Raw genomic sequence first — 16,688 nt, 5'->3', positions numbered from 1 at the left:
CTGGGGAGGGTTGGGGGTAAGAGAGAAGAGGGAGGGGGGTAAGAGATCAACCGAAGGACTTGTATGCATGCATATAAGCATAACCAATGGACATAAGACACTGCGGGGTAGGGGAGTCCGGGAGAATGTCAAGGGGGGAAAAAAAGGAGACATATGTAATAAGAAATAAAAACATTTCTTTGAGACAAAAAAAAACACCCTCTAGTTCATTGGGAATTCACTTTTGCATATGTTCACTATATGTGATTCATGTTTGATTTTACCATGTGAATTTCATATCTTGGTTCTATTTCAGGAATGTTGGACATCCAGAGCCATTTTGCAGTTCCAGAAGCTGTGTGGTTTGAAGCCATTAGTTGGGGTAGTAGATGAATACATAGATGGGATCCTTAACATTTTTTTGTGTGATACATCCTCAAATGAAGACGTCTATTTCCATCATGTCTTGAGAACAGAGGGCCATGCTATTGTATGCCGAGAAAATGTCCCTTCTAAGGTGGAGCAGTATTTTGTAATTTGTTTTATTTAATCTCAACAGGTATGAGAGAATTTATAAGAGAATTTAATACAGAAGGTTACTTGATTTATTCTCTAGTCTTAGATACCTGTGAGATTCCTGCCTTCTCAATGCAGAGCACTCTCTTCATTTTCAGATGACCATAAACAACTGCAGTTAGCTTCCTGTCCTTTAGACTATGAATACTTGTATTTTAAATAATTGAGAATTTACCCTGAAGTATTTAATTCTCTCAGGTGTACTTAGAGAAGAACAGTACTTTCTTATCTTGCAATTATTGACATCCATGTTTGCATTACCATTAATATTGATGTTGAGAATTTTTCTGACTAGGAAAAACTTTCATTATTTGTAACTATTAATTTTAGAAGATAATACATTTCCACAACAATTGAAAATTATTAAGTGCTAACTTTTTCACTTTTCTCTGAGTAATTAAACACTTTCTTCTTTATTTTATCCTAGGGTTTCAGCGAACTCAATCCTTTAACTTTATACACTAAATCCAGTGAAGGGCCAGAGGATGGCTTGACAGGACTTGGTTGTCCTTCCCAGAACCACTATTTTAATGAAGACCGAGAGATAAGTCCACAGTCAAAAGAGAGTGATTTATATACGCCGGTAATAGGTTTTTGCAAATATGATTATAATTATTTTTATTGTTAACATTTAATTAGTGTTTACTGTATGCCAAACACTATATACAGAACTTGAAGTATGATATATTAACCTTCATAAAGTCCCTGTGACGTAGTTACTATAATAATTGTATTTTATAGGTAAGGAAACTGAGGGTTTCCAAACCCAGGAAATACCTAGTGAGAGACAGTTACCTATACCTCTCATAAATTTCTGGTTTCAGCCTTTGCTTCAGTAATGCTTCCTCCTGCACGAATTCTCCTGCACTCAATTCCATTGCTGCCTTGGTGCAATTGTGACTTCACCTACACCAACCCAAATGCTGACACTCCTCAGCTGCTTCTTCGGGTGTTCTTATGTTTTCATTTCTCTGTAAACCTTTTTGCAGCTCCCACCCACAGCAATACAAATATTATTTTTCCAGTAGCAGTAATAACATAAAACAACATTTATTGAACTCATACTGTGTGGCAGGCACTGTTGTAAGTACTCACATGTTAATTTATCTTTAAAACCACTTTACCAGGTTGGTACTTCATATCTCCCCTTTACATATAAGTGAAGCACATAGTAAGAACTTAAATGATTTTCAACCAGTGAACAAATAAACATGTCCTTTGAGCCTTATATTCCTCCTGACAGCAAGTACTGGGCTAAGAATATAGGGTGTGTTCAGATTGGAGCGCCAAAAAAGTGGTTTTCTAGACACAATAGACTTATTTTCGTTTAATAAAATATGAAAATATTAGTATGTTTTACATCTGTCACTTTAAAATTATTAATATGATTGTATTTTTAAAATATATTTTATTGATTTTTTACAGAGAGGAAGGGATAAGGATAGAGAGTTAGAAACATTGATGAGAAACATCCATCAGCTGCCTCTTGCACACCCCCTACTGGGGATGTGCCCGCAACCAAGGTACATGCCCTTGACCAGAATCAAACCTGGGACCCTTCAGTCCACAGGTCGACGCTCTATTCACTGAGCCAAACCAGTTAAGGCTATGATTGTATTTTTTAGTAGACACTAGTTATTGCAAAAAGAGAAAGAAAAAGCAAATTTGACTACTGGGGAGATTAACTGACTTTGAAAAATATGTATGAAAGTTTATTGCTGCATGTTTTTTAAAATATATTTTTATTGATTTCAGAGAGGAAGGGAGAGGGAAGAGAGATAGAAACATCAGTGATGAGAGAGGATCATTGATTGGCTGCCTCTGCATGCCCCATACTGTGGATCAAGCCCACAACCCGGGCAGGTGACCTTGACTAGACCCTTCAGCCTACAGGCTGACACTCAGTGGATAGAGTCTATCCACTGAGCCAAACCAGCTAGGGCTATTGCTGCATGTTTAAAGCACTATAAAGTGCTTTTTTTCTTTCTAGTTTACGTTAAAATTAATTGGGCTTGCTTGACTTTTCTTAAGCCTGAAGTTTTCTTAGTCATTATTACTTGATTAGAACAATTATATTTCCTGATTCTTAAATAATGAATTGAATTCAACCTTTAATATACATAGAATATACTATCGTCACTCTGTTTATGTCTTCAAATAATCATAGTTCAGCCCTAGAAATGAAATACAGCCATCTTTTCTGCAAAAGAGAGAATTCTTAAAATTTCCCTATTCCATCCAGCCTATATTTTAACATATTACTCTTTGATGCTACACACATACACCAAGTTCCCTGTAATTCCCTCTCTTCTTTTAAGCATTCCAACAGTTTGTGTTAAATTCTTTATTTCATCTTCTTAAAACATCCTCCTTCCCTGATAATATTTTAGTTCTAGCACTGAGAGGGATCTGCACTATGGGTTGTACTGTGATTATCCAGTTGTGTGTTTCCTGCTATATTTGAGTTCTTTTAGAGCTGGAGCCTATTGCACTCATCTTTAAATTCACAGAGCTACCTTGTACACATTTTATAATATCTACTAAATAAATGTTTATTGGCCTGAAATAGTTTAGCAGGATGGGAAGTCCAAGGGTCATGAATAAAGTTAGAAAACAGTGTAGCATTTGTGTGAACCACATAAAAATATTCCTCCCCTCCCCGAATAGCTTTTGGAAACAGCATTAGTATAAAAATTAAATAAAATAACCCTGACTTGTGTGCTCAGTGGTTAGAGTGTTGCTCTCTGCCCCATCAGAGTACGTGCAGCAGGCAACCAGTCAATGTGTCTCTCTCACGTTGATGTTTCTCTCTCTCCCCTCTCCCGCCCTCCCTTCCACTCTCTCCAAAAAGCAATGGGAAAAATATCCTCAGGTGTGGATTAACAAAAATAATAATTTATCTTTCATATCTACTAGCAAGATATTAATGATGGAAAGGCTATCATTGACTTTGAGTCAAAGAAGCCATTAAAGGATTCTGAATTCAGCTCTTTGAAAACTCAAGATAAGAGCTATGAAGAAGATACAAAGTGTTCTATCCCTAAGCTAAAGGATCTGAAGGAAGAACATGAGGTAGAAGGAAAGATTTTTTTAATGTAATTAATGTAATACAAATAATCCATAAGTGAAGGGGTCTGGAGTGAAATAGCTCTTTAAACCTTACTGTTGCTTTCAGTGCAGTCAGAGTATCTGCCACAGATGAATTATAAATTCTCCCTTCAGCAGTCACCACGACCAAAGTAGAAGCAACATAGTCTTGATCACAAAAAAGAAAGGGCCTTATCTGGCTTTCGTGTGTCCGAAACGACCCCGTAGCTTTGAGTAATGTTCAAGAATTATGCAGTGATTAGAAACTAGTGTTGAGAAACAGTATTAGGAAAACGCATCAGGAAAAAATTCTGGTAACTTTTTTGGAGGACATATTTATTTTAGTCAAATGTTTATGAACACACAGCTTCAAGTCCCCCATAACTCTTCCCCCTACATTTCCTGTTTCACAGAGCAATCATTTTCATCTCTTTCAGCTGCTGCTTTTGGAATTTACCTCTATTTCATTACATAACATGCTTATGTTATTTATTAACAGTTAACTCTGTATATATGGACCACACACATTTATTTCAGTTAACTCTGTATGTATGGACCACACACAACCATATCCTTTTTACCTCCCCCCACCATCTCACCAATACAGTTAACAAACTTTCTGTTAGCTCACCATTCAATATTTAAATCAGTGTTATGACTCTGTAAATGCTGTTCACAGCCAAGTAGTTAGTTACAGCAACTTTTCCTTCCCTGCACAGCTTCTATTTTCTTGTGTTAATGTTTCTTTTTAACCCAACATACAATAAAATTGACTTTCTTTCGATGCCCTGTCCTGTCGATTTTAACACATGTATAGTTTTGTGCTTCATCCTCAGTTTTACTCTTGGGAAGACCCGCTGGCCTTCCAGAGGGAGGAAGACTTGTAGCTTCCTGGGTCCTTGAGATGGGAGTCCTTGAATCTGGTGCTCTAACTACTACTGCTTTTTTTTGCATTTTTTATTTTTTAATCATAATTTACTTTCAGTATTGTCTTGCATTTGTTTCAGGTGTACAGCATAATGGTTAGACCAGTGGTTCTCAACCTTCCTAATGCCGTGGCCCTTTAATATAATTCCTCATGTTGTGGTGACCCCCAATTTCATTGTTACAAATTGAACATAATTAAAGCACAGTGATTAATCACGAGAACAATATGTAATTATATATGTGTTTTCTGATGGCCTTAGGCGACCCCTGTGAAAGTGTCGTTCAACCCCCAAAGGGGTTGCGACTCACAGGTTGAGAACCGCTGGGTTAGACAGTCATATCCTTTTCAAAGTGGTACCCCTGATATTTCCAGTAGCCACCTGGCACCATACATAGTTATAGCAATAATATTGACTATATTCCCTATGCTGTACTTTATATCCCCGACTGTTTCGTAAATACCAATTTGTAATCTTAATCCCTTCACCTTTTTCACACTCCAGTCTACCTGGCAACCACAAGTCAGATCTCTGTGTCTATGAGTCTGTTTCAGTTTTGTTTGAATCTAACTGCTTCTTACTCAGATTTTTCAACCAGTGCTTTTGTTTCTTTTCCACATTACCCCCTTACTTTAAAAAAACACCTTGTGTGACAATTCCTGCACTTTCGTGGTAACAGTGGTATAAATTTGGGTTTATTCTTAGTTTTTCCACTGCAAGCTCAGGGTTCCACTGTCTCAGGACTGCTGATCAGCTGTCACTTGTCTGCTTTCCTGTATCCAGAATGTAGATGATATTTTCTGTTCTTTTGTCCCCTTTGACCATGAGTTTATACCTTAAATTTCTTTATTTTATTTTGGTGATATTTCAGGAGGGAGAGAGTAATAAATTGTGTATTCAAACTGCCATCTTTACCTGGAATCAGAAAAATTATAAACCTAAATTTTAGAATGTGCTCATATAGGAATTATAAATTAAAGCTTTTCTGTCTTCTGATACTTTCTAGGATGAGATCCCCACTGGAATGCCATGCCTGGAGTCAGTGACCATAGGTGATGATGTTTGGGATGAAAACTGGTTACCTTTGCGAGCTAAAGTGGGAAAAGAGAGTGATGCCTCCCACTTATGTACCTCCAGCCATGGTGGAAAGAAGCCATACCTGTCCGGTAAAGAAATGCCAGAGAAGGTTAGATCCTTGAGAAAACAAAGTGAATCATATTGAAAAAAGCACATGTAAACTCAACTGTTCACACCTCAAGAAAGCCATTCATACTTCAAAATGATTTATCAGAAGATAATTTAAAAAAATACACAGTTTCTTTTACACACAGTTTCTTTTTTAACCCAGCATACAATAAAATTGACTTTCTTTTGATGCCCTGTCCTGGTAGTTAGTTATGGTAGGAAGGGGGATAGAATGAAGTAGGGATGAATAAACCATGGGCTTATTGTGCCTATCTGCCCTTTCAGTCATGATTTTTGTTTCATCATTGGCATCTGGTCAGGGCCTTAGGGTCTATAGGTAAACCGTTTTCCCTAATTTTGTTTTTGCTGAATTAGTCTTAACTTCTGGATGTCAGCAGTGAGAGAACATTTGCTAATATTGGTCCTAACTAGATATTTAAATTTTCATTTATTTCCCACCGGTTATGAAAAAGAATATCTGCAGTTAAGGTGTTGCTTCTAATTTATGCCATTTCAATAATACATGATCATGAAAAATCATCTAGCCATGAAAACAGTATTGAGGAAAATACTGCAAATAACTCATTTGTGTTTATGAGATCTGTGTATTCAGAGGAATTCAGGATACTGGGTATGGGTCAATCAATAATGAAAGGAGGAAAAGGCATACTGATACAGAAAATTAATCAGTACCTTTTCTTGTTTAATATACATTGACTCCTTGTCTTTACTTTGCCCAAGTTATCCTCTGTTTGGGCCATGTGTCACTATTTCTCAGTTTATTGTTGCAATTTTTTCTCTGTAGGATTGGTGTTTTTCTACACAAGATACATGGGATGATGATTCATGTCAGCCTTTAGGCCTTGTGAATGGAATGCAAGTAGAAGCTCAAAAACAAGGACTGGGTGCTCAGGAAAAAGATACTGGGACAACCAGCACTCAAAAGGTGAATGTCTAATGAATGTTATTTTCACAGGTTTGCATGAGGAAAGTGCTTTCATTTTAGAATGTAAAATTCTGGTTAATGATCCCTCCCTTAGCATTTTATAGAATACATATACATACAATGTATGTTGATTTTAAAAGTTCAGTGAACTTAATACTTAAAAAGAAAATCCTGAGCCTCAAATTAAAAGATTGATTAAGCATCTATGTTAGGGATACGTAAACAGGTATTTTTTTATAACTTAGCTGTAAATTTTAAGCTCTATATCTGTCCTGTTATTTAGGCCTGTTTTCTTTCATGTTGTTTGGCAGGCGCACTAACCCTGGAACAAAATACATTTGTTTCTCAACTATGTTTTGAGCTTCCTGAAAACAGCAGGACAATTTGTGGTTTTGTATGTGAAAATTTGGTACTCCATTCACTTAGCCCAAATTCAGTCTCTCTTTGGGACATTCGTCTTTTTCTCTTAAGACATGGTTTGTTTTTTTCTGAAGTTTTACATATGTCTCCTTCCCCCCCATTGACCTCCCCCTCCCTCCCACCCCGAGGGCAAGCCCCCACTGCCGTTATAGCGGCATAGTATTCCATTGTGTAGATGTACCGCAGTTTTTTAATCCACTCATCTGCTGATGGGCACTTGGGCTGTTCCAAATCTTAGCTATGGTGAATTGTGCTGCTGTGAACATAGGGGTGCATATATCCTTTCTGATTGGTGTTTCTGGAAGCCATGCTTTCTTAATATTCCATTGTGTCACTTCTTCTGAGGAACCCTCCATTGAATTGCTTTGTGTTGCAGTTAATGCATCTTCATGGCTAGCTGCAGCACACACCGTTTCCCAACAGGACTCTGAGCTCCTTAGGTCACATCTTCCTGGAAAATGATGTGGGTGAGCACAGAGAGCACACACTGGACTGAGTTCACATCTCTGTCTTGTCATTTATTGATTGACATTGGATAACTTACTCTAGCTCTCTGTAATACAAACACATAACACCTAACCAAAAAGGGTCACTGCGATGTTGAAATGAAGAAACATTTGCAAATAACCTAGCACTGCCTCTCGTTTCCTCCCATTCTTCCGTAGCTGTGTATGGCAGTGCTTGGTAGGTGCCATGTTTGCTCAAAAATGTGTTCAGTGAATGTTTTGATGGTCACTAAGTTAGTGGACTTGTTTTTTCCAGAAAGTATCTAGATTCTTAAAAATGATTTTTAAAATTTATGATATAAAAATATTTATTTTTTATTTATAAGTAAGGAAACAAAACAGGCTTAATCCTTCCATTATAGTAACAGTTACTTTCCATGGCTTTGCCTCCTTTTTCCCCACTCTGCAGCAACCAAATTCAGAAGGTTCTTCCTCTTCTTCCCCATTGCCCAAGTTGGAAGAGTTCTACATCTCTCTTATCCAGTCACAGCAGTCAGCAGAAGGGAGCCCGGGCGAGCTGCACAGCATCCAGACGCAGCCACAGCAGGCTCAGCTCTCTGCAGCAGCACTCGACTCCCCCCCCACCATGGTGGACTCCCCAGAAAAACACTCTGGTTCAGGTAGGTTTACATAAAACTGGCAAATGTGACTCACCACGTTGCTAAAAAAAAAGTATCTTTTCCAGAACATGAATTGGAAAATGCTGACTTTAGCATTTGTCTCAAGTGCTGGGCTCAGTTGTTCCCTTTCACTTTGCCACTCTTCTTTTCTTCCTGCAGTTTGGGAGGTGTCAGGTTTACGTACAGTAAAATTTTCCGGTTTATACAATTTTGTGAATTTTGACAAATGTATACAGTCTCATAACTGCCACCACAATTGTGATGTGGGATGTTTACATTAATCTGAAAGTTTTGTCATGTTTCTGTGCAGTCACTCCCGCCCCCTGCTTGCTGGCTTCTGGCATGTTACTTTTCCTTTTCTAGAATTTCATCAAGTTTATAATTTTTATGTGTGAAGAAGAAGAAAGTGACTTCTTTCATTTAGCAAAATGTTTTAGAGCAGTGGTTCTCAGCCGGGGCTGCACATTAGAATCACCTGGGAATCTTTTTAAAATCCTGATTTCTGGGCCTCGTCCTCCAGAAATTCTGTTTCTTTGTTATGGGGTGGGGCCACAACATTAGTAACAAAGATACAGATTTCTGGAGAATGAAGCCCAGAAACCAGAATTTTAAAGATTCCCAGATGATTCTAATGTGCAGCCACAGTTGGGAACCACTGTTTTAGAGATTCATTCAAGTTGTTACTAGTGTCAAAGTGTGTTTCTGTTTATCGCTGAGTAGTAACCAAGTGTGTTGGATATACTACAGGTTGTTTATCTCTTCCCCAGATGATAGCCATTTAGTTTGTTTCAGGGTTTGTGCCATTATGAATAAAGCAGCTGTGAAATTCACGTACAGCTCTTTGTGTAGATATAATGTTTTTTATTTCTTTTTAGTACATATTTCAGAGTGGACGCGCTGCGCCATTCCACTACATATGGTCACTGCATTCTTTTTAAAAGCTGCCAAGTGTTTTCCAAAGTCGCTGTACCTTTTGTGTTTATACCAGCAACGTATGAAAGTTGTGATTGCTCCACATCCTTGCCAACACATGATATCATCAATCTTTTTAAATTTTGCCATTTTAGTAGGTGTGTAGTGGTATCTTATTGTGGTTTTAATATACATTTCCCCATTTGCCAATGATTTTGACAATTTTTTCATGTGCTTATGTGCCATCCTTATATCTCATTTAGTGGATTATCTGTTCAAGTATTGGCTAATTTTTGTTGTTGTTGTTAATCCTCACATGAGGATATTTTTCCATTGCTTTTCAGAGAGAGTGGAAGGGAGGGAGGGAGGGAGGAAGGGATGGAGGAAGGGGAAAGAGAAGCAGAAACATGGATGTGAGAGAGACACATCAACTGGTTGCCTCCCACATGCACCCTGATCGGGGCAGGGAGCAAACCTGAAACCCAGGCATGTGCCTTTGACTGGGAATCGAACCCAAAACCTTTTGGTGTGCTCTCTAGCACTCCAACCACTGAGCAACACCAGCCAGGGCTTGGCTAATTTTTATTGGACTATCTCCTTTTTGATTTGTAAAATATTCTTTATTGTAGACATAAATCCTTTGTCAAACATAATATGGGAAATATTGTCTCCCAGTTTGTGGCTTGCCTTTTAATTTCCTTATTAGCATCTTGGGAAGAACAAAAGCTTTCATTTTGGTGAAGTCAGATTTGTTAATTTATTTTTCTTTAAAGTTTTGAGTTGTTTTTTTTATTCTATGTAGAAATCTTTGCTAACCCAAGTAAGGTTTTCTCTTATATTTTCTTAGAAAAGTTCTATAATTTTAGACCTTACATTTAGGTCTGTGATCCAATTCATTGATTTTTTTGCAAATGGTGTGATATAAGGATCAGTGTCTGTTACCATGTGTATAGTATGAAAACGTTATAATAGCATACTTCCATTTTTCCCATCCCATCCTTTGAGCTATTGTTATATATTTTACTTCTTCACATATTGTAAGTCTCAAACTCCATTCTTACTATTTTTGCTACAGTCAATTTTCTTTTTAAAAATATTAAAAATGAGAAAATTCTTTTTTGTTCATTCATTTGTCTGTTATATCTAGTGTTCTCTATTTTATTGTGTAAATTAGGAAATCTGATTTTTACAGCAACCCTATTCTGTAAACAGCCAGAAAGTAAATAGACCATATTTCCATAGACCATATGGACTATGTTGCAAATACACACCTCTGTAATATAGCCCCAAAGAAGCCATAGATAATATGCAAATGGATGAGCATAGCTGTGTTCCAATAAAACTTTATTTAAAAAAACAAGTGATAGGCTGGTGTTGGCCCACCGGCTGTAGTTTGCCAATGCCTGTTGTAAATCCAACTTTCCATCCGTTTTTCTTTTTCTTTTTCTTTTTTTTTTGCTTGAAAAACTTTAAATTTTCTTGTAGTACAGGTCTGCTACTGGTGTATTCTCTCAGCTTTCATACATTACAAAAAGTCTTTATTTTTCCTTAATTTCTTTAAGATTATTTTTCTGGATAGAAAGTTATAGGTGGACAAATTTTCAGTGCATTAAAAGATGTCACTCTGCTTGTCACTGTTTCTAACAAGAAGTCTGTTGTTCTTATTTTTGTTCCTCTGTATAATAGTCCGCCCTTATTCGTGGTTTTGCTTTCTATGATTTCAGTTATCCAGAGATAATTCATAAGTTTTAAATTGCATGTTGTTCTGAGTAGCATGATGAAATCCTATGCCATCCTGGTTCTTCATGCCCAAGATATGAATCATCTCTTTTCCAGCATAGTCACACTATATGCATTAACCACCCTTTAATCACTTAGTAGCCATCTGGGTTATCAGATCCGTTATGAGATAGAGGAAGACACACACATACACACACCACATTCACATAACGTTTATTATAGTATATTGTTAGTATTATTCTATTTTATTATTTCTTGTTGATCTCTTAATGTGCCTAATTTATAAATCAAACTTTATCATAATTATACATATACATATATATAGTGTTCGGTACTATTCGTGGTTTCAGGCATCCACTGGAGTTCTTGGGACATATCCTTCATGGTTAAGGGGGGACACTACTGTAATGTGGTCTTTTCTCTGGATGCTTTGAGATTTTCTCTCATTACTGGTTGCAGCAATCTGATTTTGAGGTGCCTTGGTGTGGTTCTCTTCCTATTTCTTCTGTCTGGGGTTCATTGAGCCTCTTGGTCTGTAAGTTTATAGTTTCCATTACATTTGGAAGAATTTAAATCATTACTTCTTTAAATGTTTTTTCAATCACCCTCCCCCCTTCTTTTACTCCGTTTTCACATTACACATGTGATAGATCACTTGATATTGTTCCATAGCTCACTAATACACTTTCTTTTTCCCCAGTCTTTCCTTTCTGTGTTTCATTTTGGATAGATTGTATTACTATGTCTTCAAGTGTACTAACTTTTTCTTGTTCCATGTGTTATATGTTCTTTTCCCATTCAATATATTTTTCATCTGAGGGACTATGTTTTTCATCCCTAGAGGTTTGGTTTGGATCTTTTTTATATCTTCCATTTTTCTCCTCATCATAGTCATATTTTCCTCCGCCTTCTTGAAAACTTGGCATTTCCGTATAACAGCTATTGTCATACCCTTGTCTTGCAATTCTAGCATATATATCAGTTCTGCATTCTTGCATCTCTATCATTTTTTTAATCAGCCTCTATTGGTTGATTTTTCTCCTGATACCAGGCCATTTTTTCTGCTTCTTTGCATAACTGGTAATTTTTTATTGGATGGTAGACACTATTAATTTTACGTTATGGTCAGATCACTGCTTGGCCCAAGACTCAAAGGGACCTCTCGTAGACTGCCAGCTGCTTCTCTCTCCATCTCTGATACTTTCCTCCCAAATTCCAGACTCGTCTTCTGAGCCCAGTAAGACCTCCAGCCTCAGTTTGGATTCTTCCTCCTGTACTGCAGCCTGGAGGCCATCTCCAGTGAGCTGAGGCACTTACTGGGCTCACTTTGTTTTCTCACCTCCTCTTTGGGATCTCTGTCCTGCACATTTGTTGTTCAGGTCTGAAAGCTGTTTTTTCCTATATTTTGTTCAGTTTTCCAGTTGCTTAAAGCAGGAAGTTTGTTTTTCAATCCTTGTTAAATTAACATCATGTCTGGAAACAGTTTTGCTGCTCTTTTAAATTTTTGATCACGTGACCCTGCTTTGATATTTTTATACTTTTGGAAACCTGAGCTCACCGAAGACCTCCTGTCAAACCGCATTATTGCATTAGAACACACCATCTTTTTCCTCTCTTGTGGGCATCAATTATAGTTTTAATGATTGCAGTTTTACTTTTTAGAATAACATGTCAAATCTTGAATATAATTAATTAATCAAAATGTATGGAACATATACCACATGCTACTACTGTAGCTAGTGCTAAAGATGCAGAAGTGAATAAAATACTGGATTATACCTGCTATTTTCTCTGATTTTTAAAATTATTATTATTTTTAAAAATATATCTTTATTGATTTCAGTGAGGAAGGGAGGGGGAGAGAGAGATAGAAACATCAATGATGAGAGAGAATCATTGATTGGCTGCCTTCTGCATGCCCCCACCAGGGATCAAGCCCGCAACCTGGGCATATGCCTGTGGCCGGAATCAAACCTGGGACCCTTCAGTCCATAGGCTGACACTTTATCCACTGAGTAAACAGGGCTTCTCTGAATTTTTTTTTTTAAATCTCTATTTTTAAGGTATAGAGCAGTGCTTTCAAAATGTAGTCAGCATACTGATGCCATTGTGTGAAATGTTTATATAGTGGACTGCACAATAGAGCATTGTCTAGCTCACGTAGATTTTTATTTTTCTAAAGCAGGACTTTCTTTTTTTAAAATACATTTTATTGATTTTTTACAGAGAGGAAGGGAGAGAGATAGAGAGCCAGAAACATCGATGAGAGAGAAACATCGATCAGCTGCCTCCTGCACATCCCTCACTGGGGATGTGCCCGCAACCCAGGTACATGCCCTTGACCAGGATCGAACCTGGGACCCTTGAGTCCACAGGCCGACGCTCTATCCACTGAGCCAAACCGGTTTCGGCTAAAGCAGGACTTTCTTAAAGGAAGCAGAATGCTGGAAAAAGCTACTTCTCTCATGGTGGACCAGTAATAAGTACTTCATAGATCAGCTACTTTTAGTAGAACTTCTAGAGTACACATGTGGGAATGCCTAGCATTCCCTTTTTTGGATATTGGAACTCTGAAAAATATGAGTTCCCAGCAATTTATTTCATTTAAAAGGCCCTTCCTTCCTTCCTTTCTTCCTTCCTTCCTTCTTCCCTCCCTCCCTCCCTCCCTCCCTTTCTTCCTTCCTTCCTTCCTTCCTGTTCATGGATTCGTGCACCTGTGGGATCCCTCGGCCTGGCCTGTGCCCTCTTGCAATTCGGGACCCCTTGGGGAATGTTGGAGGTCCGGTGCACAGACTGAAACCAGCAGTCTGACATCCCCTGAGGGGTCCAGGAGTGCGAGTGGGCATTCTGCAAAGTTGCTGTCGCTCAGCAGCTCCTGCGTTGAGCGTCTACCCCCAGGTGGTCAGTGCATGTCATAGCTACCAGATGGTCAGCCAGTCGGCCAGTTGCTTAGGCTTTTTTATATATATAGATATATATAATTTTTCAACCACAGTTTACATTCAGTACCATTTCACACCAGTGTCAGATGTACCAAAAAGTGGCCAGAACACCATGCACTCTACAGAGTGGTCCCTGATTCCCTAAGCACCTGCCTAGCCCCACACCTCATTATCTCACCATCATTGACTATATTCTCCATGCTGCAATCCACATCTGTGTGATTAGTCTACAACTACCAATTTTTACTGCTTAATCCCTTCACCAAAAAGGTTCTTTCTTCTTAATTGAAACTAATTCCTAAAGAATTCATGTTATAGCTAATAACTGGTTTTTAGAACTTCATAGCAACTACAGTCTAGATCAGTTTTATTTTTACTGCCACAGACTTGGAATTGGGACCGCGTTGGCAATGGACAATGCCCAGGGAAGGAAATAGGAGCACTTCAGGACTCTTCCCTGGAATTGGAATTATATCCAATCTGTTTCATATGAGATGCCCTAGAAAGAAAATTTCCATTCCTTGTTCAGGGTGCATTTTTTTTCTCTCTCTCTTTTTGCCCTCATCCAGACAGTTTATCTCAAAGCATGATTCCTCATCCTCATTTCCTTTCCATTTGTTGATTAGTTTCTAAGTCTTATCCTCTCTGATTTGCCATTGGTTCTTATCACCACCTAACGGAAGATGTTTGTAACACACAGTAGAGATCTAGAATAGGAGAGAGAAGGTAGTACGAGAATCCCTTGAAAAGACTTGTGCTTTCTTTCTTTTTCAGTGGAAAGCTCCCCAGAGAGCCTAAAGAATGAAGATTTTTCTAGTAGCCATGCTATCACAGTGTTCAAAGATAAGAGCTATGGAGCCATGGACCAGCTCTCTTTGATTTTGTCTCCTGAGCACCAGATTTCTCAGAAATTCTACATTCCTCGAAGTACAGCCACTGCTGCCTTAGGAGCTGCTGCCCGGTTAGCCACATCCAGGAGCTTCCTACACTGGTACCCCAGTGTGAAAAGGATGGAGGCATGAGGGAGGGGAGGATGAAGGAAGGGAGGGAGGGAAAGGGGAGAAAATAAACCCACTGCTTAGGGTTTGGTGATTTCCCAGGCCAAAAAATAGGACATATTGAGACAAAATAGTATTTTGGTAGTTGAGGCCTTTGTCTCTCTGTGTGACTGTGTGTTATCTTTATTGTGCTAATAGTCCATTTTGTTGTGTAAGTATTGGTATTTATTGTTAAGTTTTTCATTGATGTTGTTTTTTATTCTGTATAGTTTTGTTCACCTTTGTTCAATGTAGTAGTTTAATGGAGTTTTTGTATTTGTCGTTTCTTTATGTTGCTACATATAAATGTTTTTCTTATACATATCATGACTGATAAATGAAAACTGAAAAACTAATGTTTTGTGATCCATATTTAGTAAGATAAAAATTATCTCACATCTCTTTCTCCAGAAAAAGGATGTCTGAATCTTAAAGCTGCTTTTTCTATTCATTTGCAATCTTCTATATCAGAGAAAGAATTCAAGGCTTGAATTCTTACCATCTGTATTTCTTTGAAATACTAGGATCAGTAAGAAAATTCACATATGAAGCTTTGGTTATGGAAATACTTTCACATTAAAAAAATTAAGTTGTCTCTCAGTATAGGCAATTCTTTGGGGACAAATGACTAAATTAGAGGCTGACTGTCGAAACTGAGCTGAGCCATTTCTGTAGTCATCACAGTTCCCAGGAGCCTTAAGGTCACAGTAGTTCAATCGTGGTATTTAAGCATTTATATAACATTATGTTCTCTGGAGTCCAATTGTGTGAAATATTATATGACCTATTAAGCTCATAGTATAAACCATCAAGCGGAAAGAAAAGTTTTACAAAGGTGAAATTAAAGAATCTGAATGATACTCATTTTTTGTGTGGTAAAATACCAGACTTATCCCCAAAATATAAAAACCCTATACAGAAGCATTTCTTAGACATAAAGTCAGAGAGAGAAGTGCGAGTTACTGGCATGTAACTAGGTTCTCACCTGCTTAGCCCCTCTCCTACAGCCTCCTGTTTTAACATTAAACAGCAGAGCTGCCCCCTAGTTCCTTTCTCTCTTTCCACAATAAGGAATCTCTCCTCTTTCCTTCTCGGCTACTTAATCAGCACAGTGTCCACTGAGGAAGGGAGTGAGATGACAATGGATATGGAAATGCACTTAAATTTATAATCATACTGGCTGAAACTTATTTCTTAGAAGTAAGTAATCATACAACAAAGTTAAACCCAGAGTTGCTAACTGCTGATAGTTTTTGGTTTAAGGACCTTAGAAAAAACATGTGTATTGCAATAAGATTTAAAAATCTAGATTCACCTTTAATTCCAGTTATCTCAAAGAACGATGATATGACAACTGACCCAAAAAAATAGTAATCTGGAAACATCATTGATCCACCGGAAGGAACAGTTACTCATTTGGATTTTTGTGATTTTATATCAAGACATTTTTTATTGGAGAAGACATTTGAAGAGTTACATGGAGGGTCAATAGACGGTCAATATGGCAGTTAAATAGCACATGTGATATTGTCATATGGACTGGAGAAGCTTTGTTTTTCCTGTAAGTTTAGGTAATTATTCACAGATTTGTTTCTAAAGAAGAAAATTTATCTTAGAATTCTTTCTTTAAAGAAGAAACCAAGTTTGAGTAACATACTTCACTTCTCCAGATGGACAGTCATTGGGTTTGTGGCCAGGTAAATTTGGTAGAAGCAATGTTTACATTTTGAGTAATATTTACATTTTCCTCTGAAAATCATTCAGCCACCCGCAGGAACTCTGCCAATGCTGAGTAACCTGGCAGTGACGAAT

At 37.7% G+C, this 16,688-nt stretch overlaps 1 protein-coding gene across 1 annotated transcript in view; it reads left to right on the top strand.

Annotated features, from left to right (window-relative positions):
* Nucleotides 1–14,864, top strand: part of LOC102767153 (tudor domain-containing protein 5) — a 31,436-nt gene extending 16,572 nt beyond the window's left edge. The window contains exons 6-11 of the mRNA XM_015570195.1: nt 296–496; nt 983–1,138; nt 5,575–5,754; nt 6,559–6,699; nt 8,035–8,245; nt 14,614–14,864. Coding sequence (XP_015425681.1) covers nt 296–496; nt 983–1,138; nt 5,575–5,754; nt 6,559–6,699; nt 8,035–8,245; nt 14,614–14,861 — 1,137 coding nt within the window. The 3' untranslated portion in view covers nt 14,862–14,864. The remainder of the gene's footprint in view (nt 1–295; nt 497–982; nt 1,139–5,574; nt 5,755–6,558; nt 6,700–8,034; nt 8,246–14,613) is intronic.
* The last annotated feature ends 1,824 nt before the right edge of the window (nt 14,865–16,688 follow it).

Source organism: Myotis davidii, unplaced genomic scaffold, assembly GCF_000327345.1.
Source record: "Myotis davidii unplaced genomic scaffold, ASM32734v1 scaffold591, whole genome shotgun sequence".
Taxonomy (NCBI): Eukaryota; Metazoa; Chordata; class Mammalia; order Chiroptera; family Vespertilionidae; genus Myotis; species Myotis davidii.
The sequence above is the reverse complement of the archived record's forward strand: the minus strand, read 5'-3'. Positions and strand labels throughout refer to the sequence as shown.